The sequence below is a fragment of the Ambystoma mexicanum genome, chromosome 3p (genome assembly GCF_040938575.1).
Source record: "Ambystoma mexicanum isolate Mex_15411 chromosome 3p, UKY_AmexF1_1, whole genome shotgun sequence".
NCBI lineage: Eukaryota > Metazoa > Chordata > Amphibia > Caudata > Ambystomatidae > Ambystoma > Ambystoma mexicanum.
The window spans coordinates 649,862,209-649,878,101 of NC_090925.1; the positions used below are offsets into that span (position 1 = coordinate 649,862,209).

At 46.2% G+C, this 15,893-nt stretch overlaps 1 protein-coding gene across 5 annotated transcripts in view; it reads right to left on the reverse strand.

Annotated features, from left to right (window-relative positions):
* Positions 1–15,893, reverse strand: part of FBXO38 (F-box protein 38) — a 1,054,306-nt gene that overhangs the window by 932,928 nt on the left and 105,485 nt on the right. For all 5 annotated transcript variants that reach the window (XM_069651425.1, XM_069651428.1, XM_069651424.1 and 2 more), the window contains exon 4: positions 7,673–7,836. In XM_069651425.1, the coding sequence (XP_069507526.1) occupies positions 7,673–7,836 (164 nt within the window). The remainder of the gene's footprint in view (positions 1–7,672; positions 7,837–15,893) is intronic.

Consider the following 15,893-nt stretch of genomic DNA (forward strand, 5'->3'; position numbering starts at 1 on the left):
GAGACAGAGTACTGTTTTCCAGATATATCCTTGCAATTTCGGCCAGACGGTCTTTGGCCTGGTGATTGATGCTTCCAGGGCTGGGACTATTTTGCCTTTATAGAAGTTGATGGCTGGCAGCAGTGAAAATTTGCCAAATTTTCGGTCGATCAGCCTCATTTGTGAGGTCAAATTTTTCGCTTTGTCCCATAAGTACTGGTGCATTTTGGCCTCTTGTGATGACCCATCAATGACTCCCCCCCCAGATACTTGAAGTTTTGAACAACTTCAATTTGCACTTTGTTCACTGACCAAGTTTTGGGCGCTTTGCGGAGCTGTTGGGTTTTGGCAAAGATCATGATTTTCGTCTTGCTATTGTTTATTGAGAAGTTGTTGGTTGTCATATTTGGTGAGGTTATCCAGCTGACGTTGAAGACCTACCGGCGTCTGATCAAGAAGTATCATGTCGTCCGCATAAAAGATTCGTGATACCTCGATGTTGCCCATTTTCGGGGGAAAGCATTGGACAGCTACTTCTGATTCTTTGAAGTCCGCTAAGAAAGCCACAAATAAGGCCGGAGCCAGGGGGCAACCTTGCTTGACTCCTCTTTCTGATGGTATATCTTTAGAAAGTGTGCCTTGTCTGTTCAGACGGACGCAAAAAGAAGTCTTTGTGTGGAGCGCTATTATTGGATTCAAAACATCTTCAGGACAGTTCCAGAGTTTTAGCTTTTTCCATAGGAGCGCTCTGTCCACCTTATCAAACGCCTGCGATAGGTCTATGAATGCAGAGTAGACAGCTGGTGATCCTTGTTTTATTTTGCCTTAAGAATGTTTAGAAGGAGTATGTTCACAGAGGTACTTCAGTTTCTTTTTAAGCCCATCTGGTAGTGGTCAATGCAGAGGGCCGTTTTTGCCCAACTTTGGAAGTGCTTTAGTAAGAGTTGCAAACAGTTTTCCCATAATGTCGAGGAGAGCTATGGGGCGATAGTTTGCCGGGTCGTCACTGCTTCCTTTCTTGAAAATCGGGACGACCGTTGCTTTAGTCCATGACACTGGGATCGGTCTACTGTCTCTGCAGTGGTTGAACAGGAGACTGATAAAGTCTGTCCATTCGTTTATGTAGGTTTTGAGGTCAATGTTGGTGAGGCTGTCAGGACCTGGCGCTCTTGAATGGCTAAGCTTATGTCTGGTTTTGAACAGAGGTCAATCCAGGGGAGTAGATTGGTCTCAGGGTATAATATCTCGGAGGTAGGAGGTGCCGCGAAAAGATCTGTGAAGAATTTGGCCCATGCCGATTCTGTGACTGAGTTTACCATATTGGATCCTGAGTTTCCCCATGAGGTGTTGATTAGGGCCCAAAAGTCGCCTGATCTCTTAGTCGACAAGTTTCTCATCATTGTTTCAGCATCATTTTGATACAAGTCAGCTTTACGTGATCTAAGCCATGATTTGTAGATTTGTTGCACTTTGGCCCACGTTTCCCATATCAGGCTGTCGTGTTCAGCTTTTGCTTTACGTTTTAATTTTCTCAGTTACTTTTTTTTTCTGCTATTGGTTTGTCATATGCATGGTGAAAGCTGACTGCAGGTCCCTTGCCCTCTTTCTGTTTGGCCTTGTATTTAAGCACAAGTGGAGTGTAGTTTGGCCTTGGTGTAGACTTGCTACTTGCCAGAGCGCCGCCAACTGTGGCATATTGGTATGTTATAGCTCTCACACTGGCTGCTGTCAAGCGCAGCCGAGTTTGAGTGTTGGCCTCTAATGAGGCTGAGTAGCATTTGGTTTGGTGAGAATTGGAGGACCATGCCATGGATAGCATGTTGTGATCACTTGCCTTTGTTTTTACCACCTGGAAGTGTTCAATTTCAGAAAGCATGGCACTGGAAACAACAATGTAGTCCAGGGTGGCAGTTGAAGTGCCCCTTTCCCCATGTGGGGATCTGTGTGCGACAATCCTTGATCCAAGCGGCATTATGGAAATTTCTAGAAGTCATCAGACTCATCCAAGCTCAACCTCTTTCTTCTGTTGGTGGCAGAAGGACGGTAGGTATCGGTCGTTCCTTTGGGTGAACACACTTTGAATTCATGTCCCCACTGATGATTATGAGTGAGGTATTCCATTCGATTACAATAGCGTCGATTGTTTCAGCCACTGTTTGGCAGAAGTCTGCGGTCTACTTTTTTGGGAGTTCCAATAGATGGTAATTATTGCGACGTGTGTCGATGACCAAGACTCTGTGGCATTAGAAAAGTAATTCCACTGTATAAGGACAGCCAAAACACCATAAAATCTTGTGATCGTCTTAATGATCTTCAGGTCCTGACCTGTCCGAACTGCAATGAGTAGGCCAGATGACGGGCGTCCCATCTGACCTTTTACTGCTGGTGATGTCTCAAATTCAAAGCCGTCCATTGATGGTTTTTCAAGGAGCCAAGTCTTTTGGAGACAAAGAATATTGAACTGTCCTAAGTTCTCGCTGTTGGGATAGGTTAGATGGGCATGGCCTCTGGTGTTCCATGATGCTAAGGTCAGTGCCTTTTGAAGTTTTTTTTAGAGTCTTCGGTGATTGCTATCTTTTGCGATTTGGGATCAGGGCCCTTTTTTAGCCAATTCCAAGGATCTCCTGACGTCGATTCTTTCCTTTCACCGACAGGTGTTTCGCTGGATGTCTTTGTCGGCGATTTCTGTCTGATGTTTCTGTAACTGTCGGGTCTGTTTTGGCGTGGAGATCGTTCTCTAAGGCTCTGTCTTCTTTGGTAGACATGCTGCCTTTCATTACTTGAACGGGCAGATCTTGAGCTGGTCCTTTCTTTAGGATCACAAGAGTGAAATTCCTCCGTTTTATCAGTCGAGTATTTGCGATGATTCTTGTTTGTCTCGTCAAAATGGGCCTTCAGGTCAGCTCTTCGGGAGTTGTGATAGTCTGGTGATTTGGGCTCATGTCTCCTCGTGTTTCTGATGTGTTCCTCCAGTTTTGCTTTTTTTTTTGCACCACACCTGGGCTTTTTATTTCGGATAGTAGAAAGCCAGCTGGTTTTAGTTCTCTACCAGCTTCCCGGGTCAGGTCTTGGATTGCAATTTCCCTGATATGTAAATAGGCCTTGGCCTTGTTTTCTCTATGGTATGGCTCAATCAGCTTGAAGTCTTCCGTCTTTAGCTTTTTTAGGGCAGTTGTACTTGCTGCGATTTTCAGCACTGATTTCCGGTTAAGAACCATATATTTGTCTTTACTTGAGGCCTGTTCTAATTTAAAAAATCGAGTTTTTTTCGATAGATCTTCAGAAAAAACAGAGGCTGGTGCAGCTATTTACTTTTTGGTAATGCCTAGTTGGACTTAGATGGTGCAACTGCTTGACTGGTGCTTCTGGTAAGGGTTCTAATGGTGTTAGAGGTGCTGTTGGGGACATAGGCTTTTTTTATTGGCGAAGCTCATGATCAATTTTCTCCTGGGGAGTTCCAGTTGTTGACTAACATGAAAATGCGGGCAGAGTCGATATCTTTTGAGTGCCTTGAGGGGTCCTCTGACCATCTTTTGTCCCACCACTTTCCCTTGTGTGTGATTGCGGGATATCATCAACTGACTCCGGTTCGAGGTGCTGAGATAGATTTGTTATCATACTTGAGTCCAGAAATTCGCTCATAGTTTTGGGCGATTTGGTACGGTCAATTGACGTAGTTGCTTTGCTCACTGATAGGGTGGGAGCTGTGACCGTTGTGGTAGGTTGGTCATCGAGAATTTTAGGGTCGAGTATGGGTTGTGTTAGACATAGCCTCACGTTTTCTGATTGGTCTTTCGCTGATAGTTTTAGGGCTTTCTTTCCTGTTCCCAGCCCTTGTAGGACTCCAGTAATCTGTGTTAATGATGAATTTGTCTTCAATTGCGTTTGATTCAATTTTGAGGCCGGTTTTAATTTGTTATTGAATATTGGTGCAGTTTCCTCACTGCATTTACACCGAGTCGTCTGTGTAGATTTCTGCTCAGATGGTCTGGCTGCTGTATCTTTTTGGCCGGTCGTATCCGTGCTGGTTTCAGACTCCACCTCGTTCATGTCCCGTTTTCTTTGTTCTATATCATATTTCAAGTCTATAGCTGTTATAAATCCTTCCAAGAATGTTAGTTTAGACTGAATAAGTGCTAGCGTTGCTGTTTTGTCTCTGGATGTATCGCTTATGGTCTCATAACGTTTGCAAAAAGGGGCCATGGCAATTGTTATGGCTGACATGACTGTCGTCATGTCCCGTCTGCTGTTGGGAGAATCTTTTTGCATATCTGATGGAAGTTCACCGAGTCTTCTGTTTTTCAATGGCGCAGTTGTACGCTCCGCGCCTTGTGGATTTGTAACTGGTTGCCGGATTCTATCTGAGCTAAGGGCAGCCTCAGCTGACTGGTACGGCCTGGGTGAAGAGTTCCAAGGGCCAGTGTCGTCATGTCCTCGAGGAAGCAAATCTATGATAGCTTCTGGAAGGTTTGGCGGACAGTTTGAGATTGGGAGATGGATTTTGCCCACGGTTGCAGACTCTGTGTTCTTTCTTGCGAGTAGGCTTTTGGGTGTAGTAGCTCAAGTATCTCCTGGATGACCTGTGGGTGTACCAAAGGATCCATTGCTGAAGTTTGCTTTGTGTTGTCTGTTGTTAACAGTTTAGGTTGAATGGTTGACCCTGCGTCGATGTTGTTTGCCTGCCTGTCAGGCTGTCGGATTTCTTCATCCATGCAGATGTCAGTTCGGTAACCCGCGTTGGTAATGTTTTTCTAAGTTTGGACAGTGAAGGGGTTTCTTCCATGGCTTCCAAAATTTCCACGTTTGAGGGTTCGGTATCAGCGAGTAGTTTTCTTTTGCCTTGTGTTTTGAAGAAGTTCAACAAGGCGCTGGAGAGCAAGGGGGTCGGTAAGCTGCTTTTCCCAATACCCCGCTTTTTACTCATGGTGTGGCTGTCAGTGCTTCGATTAGTTGCAGTTTCTTTCGTCTTGGTTGCATCCTTTTTTTTGTGCAATTGTATTTTCTTTAGTGCCGTATGTAGAAGGCATTTGTGATTTACCCCTTCCTCTTTTTTTGTATGGAATCCTTTTTGTTTGGAGGAAGTATGGGGTTTGATTTAACGGTGTCAGCCAGAATGGGATCTTGGGCGGGGTCCAGATCTGAGTCTGCTGCTGGTGATCCAATTTGATTTGTTTGGTCCGTGCTCGATTCTTGTGCCTGCAGTTCTTATGTCTGCCTTGTGGTCTTGACAAGCATCTGGGCAGTCGGAGTGGGAACCACGCCACTCGGGATCAGTACAGAAAGTAGATGTTCTGATGTTTTTTCTGGCGGCTGAGCTTTGGTGAAGTCGTTAGTTTTAGTAGAGGCGTCCTCTGCGGACGCATGTACAATGGTCAATGTACTTATCCCGGCGGGTGGTGCCTTATGCTACTGCTGTGTGTCAGTGTTTCCCGGGTCACTATTATATTGCCCAGGGATCAAGTCCGCCAGGGACGATCAAAACACTGGGGGACTTTCAATCGTCGTGGCCAACGGGCGAGACGGCTGCGTACTGCCACTCTCAGTATGTCTGCCACGGAGCAAATCTGGGTGGAGAGGTGGGTCGCTTGCCTGGGCCAGCGCCCCAAGACCCCATGCGAGGGGTCCTCCGACCCTCTCGCAAGTAGAGCCGCTCGCCGAGGCGGTGAAGGGGCAGTCGGGACACATGCGGTCATAGCGGAGGGCGCTTGCTCCAACGATGATTGAAGTCCTCCCACCGGACCCAGCGTGGGAAGCCGCGTTGAAGACGCCGGGGCCGGGCGCGGTGAAGTTGATGGTCCGCTGCCTGTTGACGGTGAGATCCTTCAGTTCTTCTCAGTGGTGGACGAACTTTTTTGCACAGTTTGCATAGTTTCTCCAGTGTCGGTGATTCTTAGTAGGGGTTGAGATAAAGCTGCGATGGCTGATGAGTCAGGTATTCTGTCCGTTGTAAATGTCGAAATTAGCGTACACGGATTGCTTGGTTGCTTTGATGTCGTGTTTTTTTTTTACGTGGCTCCTGAGACAGCGTTGCTCAGGGTCTTCCTCCATTTTCCACGAGCAACGGGCAGTAGCCGGGACCGAGTGGGGGGGTCGGTTTATGAACAGTGGTGTAGATTTCCCCCCTCCCTAGCCCTGTTTAGATCAGGGAAGTGTGACTTTTCGTGTCAATGTGTGTGTGGTGCGTGTTTTCAGGGACGTTCGAAATGTTCGCAATCAACGAAAACGAAACACACACAGCACAGTCACAGGTTTGATCGCCTACCTCACTGACTGGTAGCTCAGGGTGCGAGTGCGAGTCAGAGGCCCCCAGCCCCTGGCTTCCTACTGCGGACTGCTGCAGACTGAAACTCTGCACGAAACGCTGTGCGCGCTATGCGCTGGCAAGGTCTTTTTAAAGGGAGTTGGCCTTTGTTTTCCTTAAAGGCACAATTCACAATCCATAGGGAACTGGAAACTGGAGACAAAACGAAGAATGCAAAGTGTGGCAGCAGCTCCTCTCGCCGTGAATACTGCTGCAGACAAACTCTGTACGAAACTTATTCAAACTGACGTAAGCACTTTGGGATAAAGCGCTATACAAACCTAATAAACAAAACATACATAAATTAATTATTGTTTCATCACAAAACCTTGTGTGTAAGCGTTTATTTGGATACTGGTCACTGTGAATCTCTGTGTAACCACCCTATTGCTCACATTGACCCCTCTTTAGTAGTGTGGCTGAGCAGCCAGGCATATCTCATCTGTGTAGTACAGATGTATACCAAATGTTGGGTACCTATTGCCAGGAGGCCAAGGTTGTTGTGGTGCACCCAAAGGGTACTGCACCAAATCCAGCCTATCACCACTGAATGGTTGGTACACAGCAGTGATAGTGGTATTCTTTACTAGCTAGCTGATTTTAGTATGCTATGTTTTGTAGGTAATAAGAGAGGCAGGGTTTTTTGGAGTACAGGGATTGCTGTACTCCCCACCAAGACCACATTTATCATGTCAGTGGCTGCTGCTTGACGGCAGGTTACTGGCTTCACGGGTAAACACGGTCTGGAGATGCTGCTTTGGGAGCTGCCCTTAGCCAAGAGGGCAGTGGAGAGGTCACACAGATGCAGCAGAAACATGGAAAGAAGTCCAGAAGGCAAGTGGAAATGGCTGCCAGGAACATGGGCAGAGAGACCCGACTGTTCAAACCAATTGCAAGGAAGGATGGCGGGAACAGGAAGAAAGCCAGAAACAAACAAAGGACTACACCCCAGGGACTGCACCCTCTAAATGCAGATAAGCTCAGAAAACAGGGTGGAAGGCCACAGAAAGCACAAGATAACCCGAATTGCAAAACTAGTCAAAAAACGATGGAGAAAAACCACACAAACCCCTCCACAGGAGCACGCGAAACAGGCCAAACATTTATTAAAATCAATGTACAGCTACTCACCAAGCATCAACCAGCCCCTAAGACTGCTCCTCAAGTGGTTTCCTTAAAGGATGCTTCTAGATTGCGGTCCAGAAGGCAAGTATGACATACATAGATTCCTTATTTGCCATTTTGCTTGAAAGATTTGGTGAAGCAGCGTTTAGGGTAGAACAACTCTCAATTGACTTTTGGGCAGGTTTGCACTGACCTTGCACTTTCTGCTTACATGATCCATTGGTGAATCATTCAAGCAGTTTATGGTTCAGCATTTACATTACTCACCAGCAGGTTTGGGCATGCCTGCAAGGCTTCAAGGACACCTGGAATGCTGAAGGCTTCATGGCCCCGCACCCGACGCCTCTCAAGATACCTAGGGTGAAGACCATAGAGCTGCTCAATATCCGGCATCTTTCTCAGCAGTGTCAGGAAACTGGAATCTGTAAAGCCTGGGAACAGAAATAGAGATTAGAAGAAAAAAAAAACAGGAAAAGGAAGCAGAAGGTGGGCAACAGGAGACTGTGCCAGAGAAGACTGAGCAGGGTGAAGTGGAGGAGGCAAGGTGGGTAGGTGAAAGCAGGAAGTGGTGGATGGTTAGAGAATGGTTGAATGGGAAGAGCAAGCAGCAAGAAGGTGGATGTGCAGGCATAAGCAGTTGAGGAAAGCCAAGGAAGGAGACAATGGGTCTGAGGAAGATGAGCAAAATGAAGAGGAAAAGGATGTTAAAGGAGAGTTTCTCTAAGGAGTTTTAAAATCGACCAGGCATCTATTTTTGAGTTAAATCGATTGATTATATTTTTTCTTTCAATGCATCTTACCTTACAGTTCCGGATATTTACACATGCAAACCACATGGGTCTGAAACCGCCATCTTGTGATTATCTAATTAATCAACTCATCGCCCCAAAGTTAAAATGAAATGTGGGCAATAAATAAATGCATAACACACGTCCCTTTATGCAACCTCAGCCTGCCATACCGCTATACTAGTCCCGTTGTCACAAGATCAGTGCACAAATTGGACAAACATCTGCTTTGTAATAATAATTGAGCATTTATATAGCGCTACGAACCCTCAGGTATCTGAGCGCTGCTTATTATTACCCACAGTGTGTGGTGCTCATTTATCGACCTCAGAAGGATGAAAGGCTGAGTTTGGCCTTGCCGGGATTCGAACCTGCATTAGCAAGCTCTGCACGCATGTCAAAGCGAGCGCTCTACTCGCTGTGCCACTTGACCGGATGCAAAGTAATGACATGTCTCGATGGAAAACCGCAAGACCCTGCAGAGCAAACCCCTCTTCCTTGACAACGTTCTAGTTTCTGCTGCCTTTGCGTCCATCAATTTTATTTCTATCCTTCAAGACTCTTACTTTTTGCTCTGTTCAGCTAATAGCTACGATGCACTAAACATAAAAAGGTACTTCCACTACTTCAAATGCTTTTCTACATGTGCTTCACATTCCCCCAACTGACAAATGAGTTTGCTAAACCAGATATAAAACTAATCCTAGATCAGTTGTTTCAAGAGTAAAAGATAACTTTGCATCTTTGGGTTGTGGTGAACCAGAAAGAGGACAACATAGTGGTATATGCACATTTATTCAAATAAAGGAAAAATACCTAACTGACCTTATCACTATGACGGAAACGCCCTGTCTTCTAAAACAAAAACGAAGGGTGCTCGTCGTAGTCCAAAATAAAGAGTCCTGAAAAACCCATCTAAAAAAAAAGAAAGCTTACAAAAAGCCTTGATATGGACTTCTGCCTGGCCTGGCTCTTGGATGACTTATCTCAGTCACAAAGTTCTGTTAGGCTATTCCTACACCGTATTCAGTCCACGTATTGTCGATTAAAGTACAAGTATCTCTTAAGTACAGTTCTTGTTTTCCCCCCCCTCTCTCGAGATTCCTCTTGCTTTATATTCTTCGCTGTTTACCACTGATTAAATCCATTGAGGATCGATTCTGCTTTCAGCAGTAGTAAAATCTCTTCAGGATTACTTTTGTATGTCATTCCCTTTATCCCACCTCTTGGTGTGGCACTGGTACTCCCCAAAGTCCTGCAGCATTTTGGGAGGATTGTTACCACTGAATTGAAGCATGTTTGTACATCTGCTGGCCTCCCTAGTGTTTGGCAAAGTTTGTATGCAGTACCCTTTGGGAACACTACACACAACTATGACTACAGGTGTAAGCAAACCATCCTTTGGTATAAGCCTGTACTATACAGTTTTTGGTAGAGGAGCTGAGCAGCCAGGCTTATTTCAAGAGGGGAATGTGAGCTGTAATTATGTTACACAGAGTTCTACAATCACAACTATTCAAATACATTCTTACACTAAAGGTTTCTTGGTTAAACACTTATTAATTTATTTAACAGTCAGTTATAAACTTCACTTATAAACTTATATTCACTAGAAGGAGGCAACTATATATCATACACAAATATACTTCAGTACTGTACACTAAGTTTCTGAGGCATACAATTACTGTTTGGTATTCAGAATACTTTGAAGGAGGAGAGAAACGGCATAGGTTATCAGAACATAGAAAGACTACAAATATTCTTTAGACAGTGCAAATATTTTGAGTTCACCAGAAGAGTCAATTCAATTCAATAGGTTAGGCCAAAGTCAATGGGCTAAAGTCTTGGATAGGATAAAGCAGTTCTGTTAAGTGTTAGGGAGAATTCTCATACATGTGCCAAATCCCTCTACATTAGAACCCTCCAGTTCTTTTGCTAAATGTTGGGGCTTTGAACTTTTCACTTTCAATGTGTTTTCTGTGTTTGTTTCTTTGGATATGGAGTCTAACCAACTCCATAGGCATCCTCTTGTTTATTTGAGTCACACAGCACCCTCAGTGTAGTGGCACAGGGAAGCCTTTTAGGCTGTCCCGACTTTTAAATACCTTCTCTGTGATAAACTACTCTTTCCCAGAGAAAGTAAAGTGAAATTGACTTTACTAGTCTTTTCAAATTCCTAAACCCAGCACACCCTATCTTACAATAGAGTGCTGGAGGGGTTACCTAGTATCCCCTGTGTCTAGAAACTCATGTAGCAATGAAATGCTACCCTTTCCCATTGAAATGGCTGGTGGCAGTAGTTTTACAACGATCTACCATGATTTTTCCCGACCGCAAACACCAGTAGCTAAAAATCGCAGGAGCTATGTTTCTCAAGATGGCGCCTGAGCCCAGAGGGCGCTAGAGAGCCGATCAAGATGGCCACAACTCTGAGCTCACGCGCAGCCCCGAATGAATCCTGTAAAATCCTGCTGATTTCCAGGGACTGCCGCACTCATCTGATGGTATTTCACACACTAAAGGTGAAAGACTGGCAAGCGCGAAGAAAAAACGGAACAAGACAGTCCAGGTGCTGAAAACTACCTCCACAGTGAACGAGGCCCAGTCACCAGACGAGACTCCCGGCGGCCCCTTCACGGCCTGGTACAGCCCGGCACAGCATGGCCTCCACCAACCCACCAGCCCCACATCAGACTAAATAGCGGAGTATACACGAGACTGAACACGCCTGTGCCAAGCGGAGATAGTCGCTGCGATAGAACGAGGGAACCCTACACCGGGCGGAGTTCGTGGACCCGCGGCGGGGCCGGCTCTGAACCAGCGCCTCCGGAACTCGCGACCCCTGGCGGCAGGAGACGCGGCAGGGACGCGGCCGGGCCACCACCCCCCTCCGGTCCATGGAGCTGCAGTCAGAGCCTCGACATACTAAGAGTGCTCTTCAGGTGCCAGCGAGGGAAACCCGGTGGGCGGAATAATGCAGCAGATCCTTTCACCGCGAAGTCTCTCGCTTACACGCGCCCGCCCAGAGAACATTCAAACATCACCTCCCTGGTCGTTATAACCCACAGCACTGACCTCCAGAACTCTGATTAGTCCCCCTTTTTCAACCCTCAACACCGCATCCAGCAAGAGCCTCTGACCGTAAAAGTGTTTCCCTGAGGGTGATACAGGAAACAAGCGCTGAAAAGTCTCAAAGTCACTGGCACAAAACACACCGCAAGGCTGCCGACACTTAGTCATCACGCTGGAATAAACGACATGAATTAAAAGAAGATTAGCGATCGACGAGTCCAACAGAAGTAACCAGTACAGCTACACATACTTAAAAGCCTGGCGACAGGCGCAAGGTTAAACACTACTTCGAGAATAAACATTAACCCTTGCCTGAAATATTAGCTAACTCACGAGGCCAGCCACCTCCCTAAAAGTAAAATGGGGAAAACAGATAAATCGCAAAGGAAATTGAATTTCGAGATGGGCTCAGCTCCTAAAACACCCAAACTGATCAACGAACAAGACCCCTCGTCAAGTGATATAAACCAAGAAGAAGACAGCTCCCACGCCACAGACATTAGAGAGCTCCTTCTCCACCTAAAAACCAAATAGGGAACCTCAACAACAAGATGGACGGCCTCTCCTCCAAAGTCAACCAGCTCCAACACAGGCTGGATAACCACACCCAACGCCTACAAGAGGTAGAACAACACGTATCTGGCTTAGATGATGGCACTGCAACCATGATAGCCAGAGTGACACCGCTAGAGGCACAAATGAAATCTTCTAATGCGCGGAACAAAGATTTGGAGGTCCGGTCAATGAGAAACAACATTAGGATTGTTGGAGTGAGAGAACACCAACCACAGGCAAAAATGGAAGAGTATGTAGAAGAAATGTGTATCAAACTCTTCGGGTCCGAAGCCTTCTCACTCATGTTTGTAATAGAAAGAGCTCACAGGATTCCAACGACAAAACCCATTCCCAGAGCCCCGGCTCACCCAATTATTGCAAAGTTGCTCAATTACCAGGACCGCGACACAATACTTCACCTCGCTAGAGAAAAGGGGAGCCTGCAGCTCGGTGGGGATCAAATTCACTTCTACCCAGACTTTTCGCCCACAGTACAAGCCCAAAGAAGATCCTTTACGAATATTAAGCAAAGGCTCAGAGACAACCAGATAACATACTCAATAATCTTCCCGGCACGACTAAGGATACAGCATAATGGAAGACTCCATTTCTTCCAAACAGCTGAAGAAGCCAATTCATATCTCGACCAAGCTGGATGCAGCGTACCGGCTAACCAACCACACCCCCAGAGAGACAGATCCCAAAGAAATCCACCATAGATAACCAACGGATAATGCAAAATCTCAAACACCGCCGACAGTCCCAGCAGAAAACACTAACTGAAATCAAGACTGCAAGACCGCGCACCTTGGGAGGCTCCCAGGGCCCCTTGCACAGCAAAGTTAAGTTAACAGTCACCAGTTAAGGGTTATGGGAGGTAAAAAGAGAAACAAGCAAGTTGGGGGTTGCTCGTGTGTTGGAAGGGATCCAGTTGTATATGTTGTTCGATGTCAAGCCAAGAGAAGCCCACCGCCTTCTACATGTCCCGGCTGTGGCCACACCGGCCCGCACGGGACCCCGCCCCGCGCCTCCTCACCGAAACTCTCAAGTTGGATACCTGGCTGACTCCACGGGACTAGGAGCTGAAGGCCCGCCTTAAATCCAGTAAACCCAGAACCATAACGATTGTAAGTTCAAAGTAGCCACGTGGAATATCAAAGGCGGCAATCGACCAGCCAAAGTGCGGCAGATGACGCAATACCTGCGCCGCCACAAAGTCGACATAGCCCTTATTCAAGAGACTCATTTGCAACCCTCCTCCGAGAATCGCTGGCCCAAAGACTGGGGATGCCATAGATACTTTGCATCCTTCTCGTCCTACGCTAGAGGGGTAGCGATCCTAATTAGTAAAACGATACATTTCAAACTTATCTCAACGCGGAAAGACTTAGAAGGAAGATCTGTACTAGTGCATGGAATGGTCAACTGAGCAGAAATACTCCTTGTAAACTCATATGGACCCAATGTAGATGGCACCAACAATTTAGACTGGATAACAATGCATCTAAAAACAGGACGACGACCCACAATCATATGGGGAGGAGATCTTAATACACCTCTTGACCCCAACAAAGACAAATCACACGGCAATGGACTCCCATGCTCCAAAGCGAGCCAACAAGTTAAAGAAATATGTAGAGCATATCATCTCATGGATATATGGAGAGGAAAATATCAGGACACCCGCGATTATACTTTCTACTCCTGGGTCCAGAAATCAAGCTCAAGATTAGACTATCTCCTGGTGTCAAAAGAAGCTCACTCACAATGGGGTGACTGCCAAATTCTTCCCAGATCCCTCTCTGATCACTCGGCCGTGACCCTGGAATTCCGACTCGAAAAACTAATGCCAGACCACAATGGAGATTCAAGCCTAGAGCGTTACAAGATCAAGTTTTCCAGATGAACTATTGGAAGAACTAACATCCTTCATAGAGACCAATCAGGGTTTGGTAGCCTCGGCAGGGACGCTTTGGGAGACCCTAAAGTGCTTCACAAGAGGGGTCTGCTTAACTAAAGAAAATGGCATTCTTAAGCTAATACAGAGAGAACTGGACTCAAGTCAGACACGGCTGAAGGATCTTGAACACTCACTCATTCTTGCAGACGACCCTCAAATACATGCAAAAGTAAAGGAAGAATTGAGGACATTCAGGGCAGCCGCCGAGAGGGAAATTAAATTTCTGACTAACAACTACCGAATCCGACAATATGGAGAGGGGCAAAAGCCTGGCTTGCTCTTAGCTAGGCTTATTTCTGCTGACAGAAAACCTACAGCGGTTGAGTCGATCAAGGACCATGTGGGCAGACCAGTCTATGAGAATCCAAAGAGATTGTCGAAACATTCCGGCAATACTACCAGAAACTGTATGACTCATACTTCACGGCAGATCCTCTAGAACTGAAGCATTATCTAGATTCAATTGAGCTGTACTGGGTGGATGCAGGACTTAGGGAACCACTCAATGCACCCATTACCCTTGAAGAAATCTTCGAGGCGATCAAAGAACTCCCCACTATGAAAGCACCAGGCCCGATGGGCTAACAGGAGAATTCTATAAGCACTTTGCAAACCTTCTTGCCCCAATTCTACTACAAGTGTATGATGAAGCTTTAAAAAAGAGAACAACTACCTCCCATACTGTACATGGCCAACATAATTCTTCTTCATAAACCATATAAACCCAAAGATGAATGTGCATCATATAGACCAATATCACTAATTAACCTTGACAATAAAATTCTGGCCAAAATATTAACCAAACGTCTAATCCCGCTGATGCCCGCCTTGGTCCTAGCAGACCAAGCAGGGTTCATTCCAGAAAGAAACACCACCTTTGGAATAAGGAGAATGTTTGGAGTAATCAAAGCCCTTGACCCAGAACAAAAAGCAGCCGCAATACTATTAGATGCAGAAAAGGCATTTGACTCAGTCGAATGGCCCTTCCTCTATGCAATCCTTGAACGAATGGGCCTAGCCAAAAGATTTATAAAACTAGTCTCCATTCTATACAAAGCCCCAACATCTAATATTCTCCTGGGAACAAATCACTCAATGAGCATACACTGCGTAGAGTAACGCGGCAGGGGTGCCCGCTATCTGCCCAGTTTGCCCTGGTGATGGAACCCCTGGCGTCAGACCTCAGACTGCAACACATCTCGCCGACCCTATACAATATCTTCACAAAGCTATTGTTTGACCGCCTAGATAATCTAGGTGTCACTTACACAAACTATGCTGACGATACCCAGGTTCTCATCACCCTATCAGGGTGCTACGACGAGGACTCCACCAAAATCAACAACCTTTATTTAGAGATCCAAGCCTGGATGGCAGAGCACGGCCTATGCCTCAACGATGAGAAAACTGAGCTCCTCATTGTCGGCTCCCAACCCCGGCTAAACAAACTAGACCCCCGTTACGCGTCCATCAACATAGACGGTAACCTAATCACAGTAGCCAAAGAAATTAAAACCCTTGGGGTTTATCTAGACTCTACTCTCTCGCTCAAAAGACAGGTGAACGCAACTGCCTCTTCAACCGCTTACACCAATAAGCTCATCAACGCCTGCAAACCTTTCCTATCACCTTCTAGCTGCATTACACTAGCCAGAGCGTTAGTGCTCTCAAAAATTGACTACTGCAACACCCTCTTTCTTGGCTCATCAGAACACAACCTGAACAAACTACAGGTACTTCAAAATAATGCCATCAGAGCAGCCCTCAGTATCCCACGAAACGCCCACATCTCCAGCTTCAGACAAGATGCTCACTGGCTCCCAGTACGAGACAGAATCTCCCTCAGATCCCTCGTCATCGTCCATAAATGCCGCTCTAACGACGCACCCAAATACCTGGCAGACAAGTTCCACAATCACACCTCAACTAGACCAACTAGAACTCCATACGCACACTGCCTCTCTGTTCCCAAATTCTCCCTAAAAAAAGCAGGCGGCGCCAGCTTCCCGGTCCTAGCTGCCAAACTATGGAATGCTTTGCCACCATACCTTAGAGCAGAACCCTCATTTTGGACTTTTAGAGCCAAAACAAAAACATGGCTTTCCAACAAAAA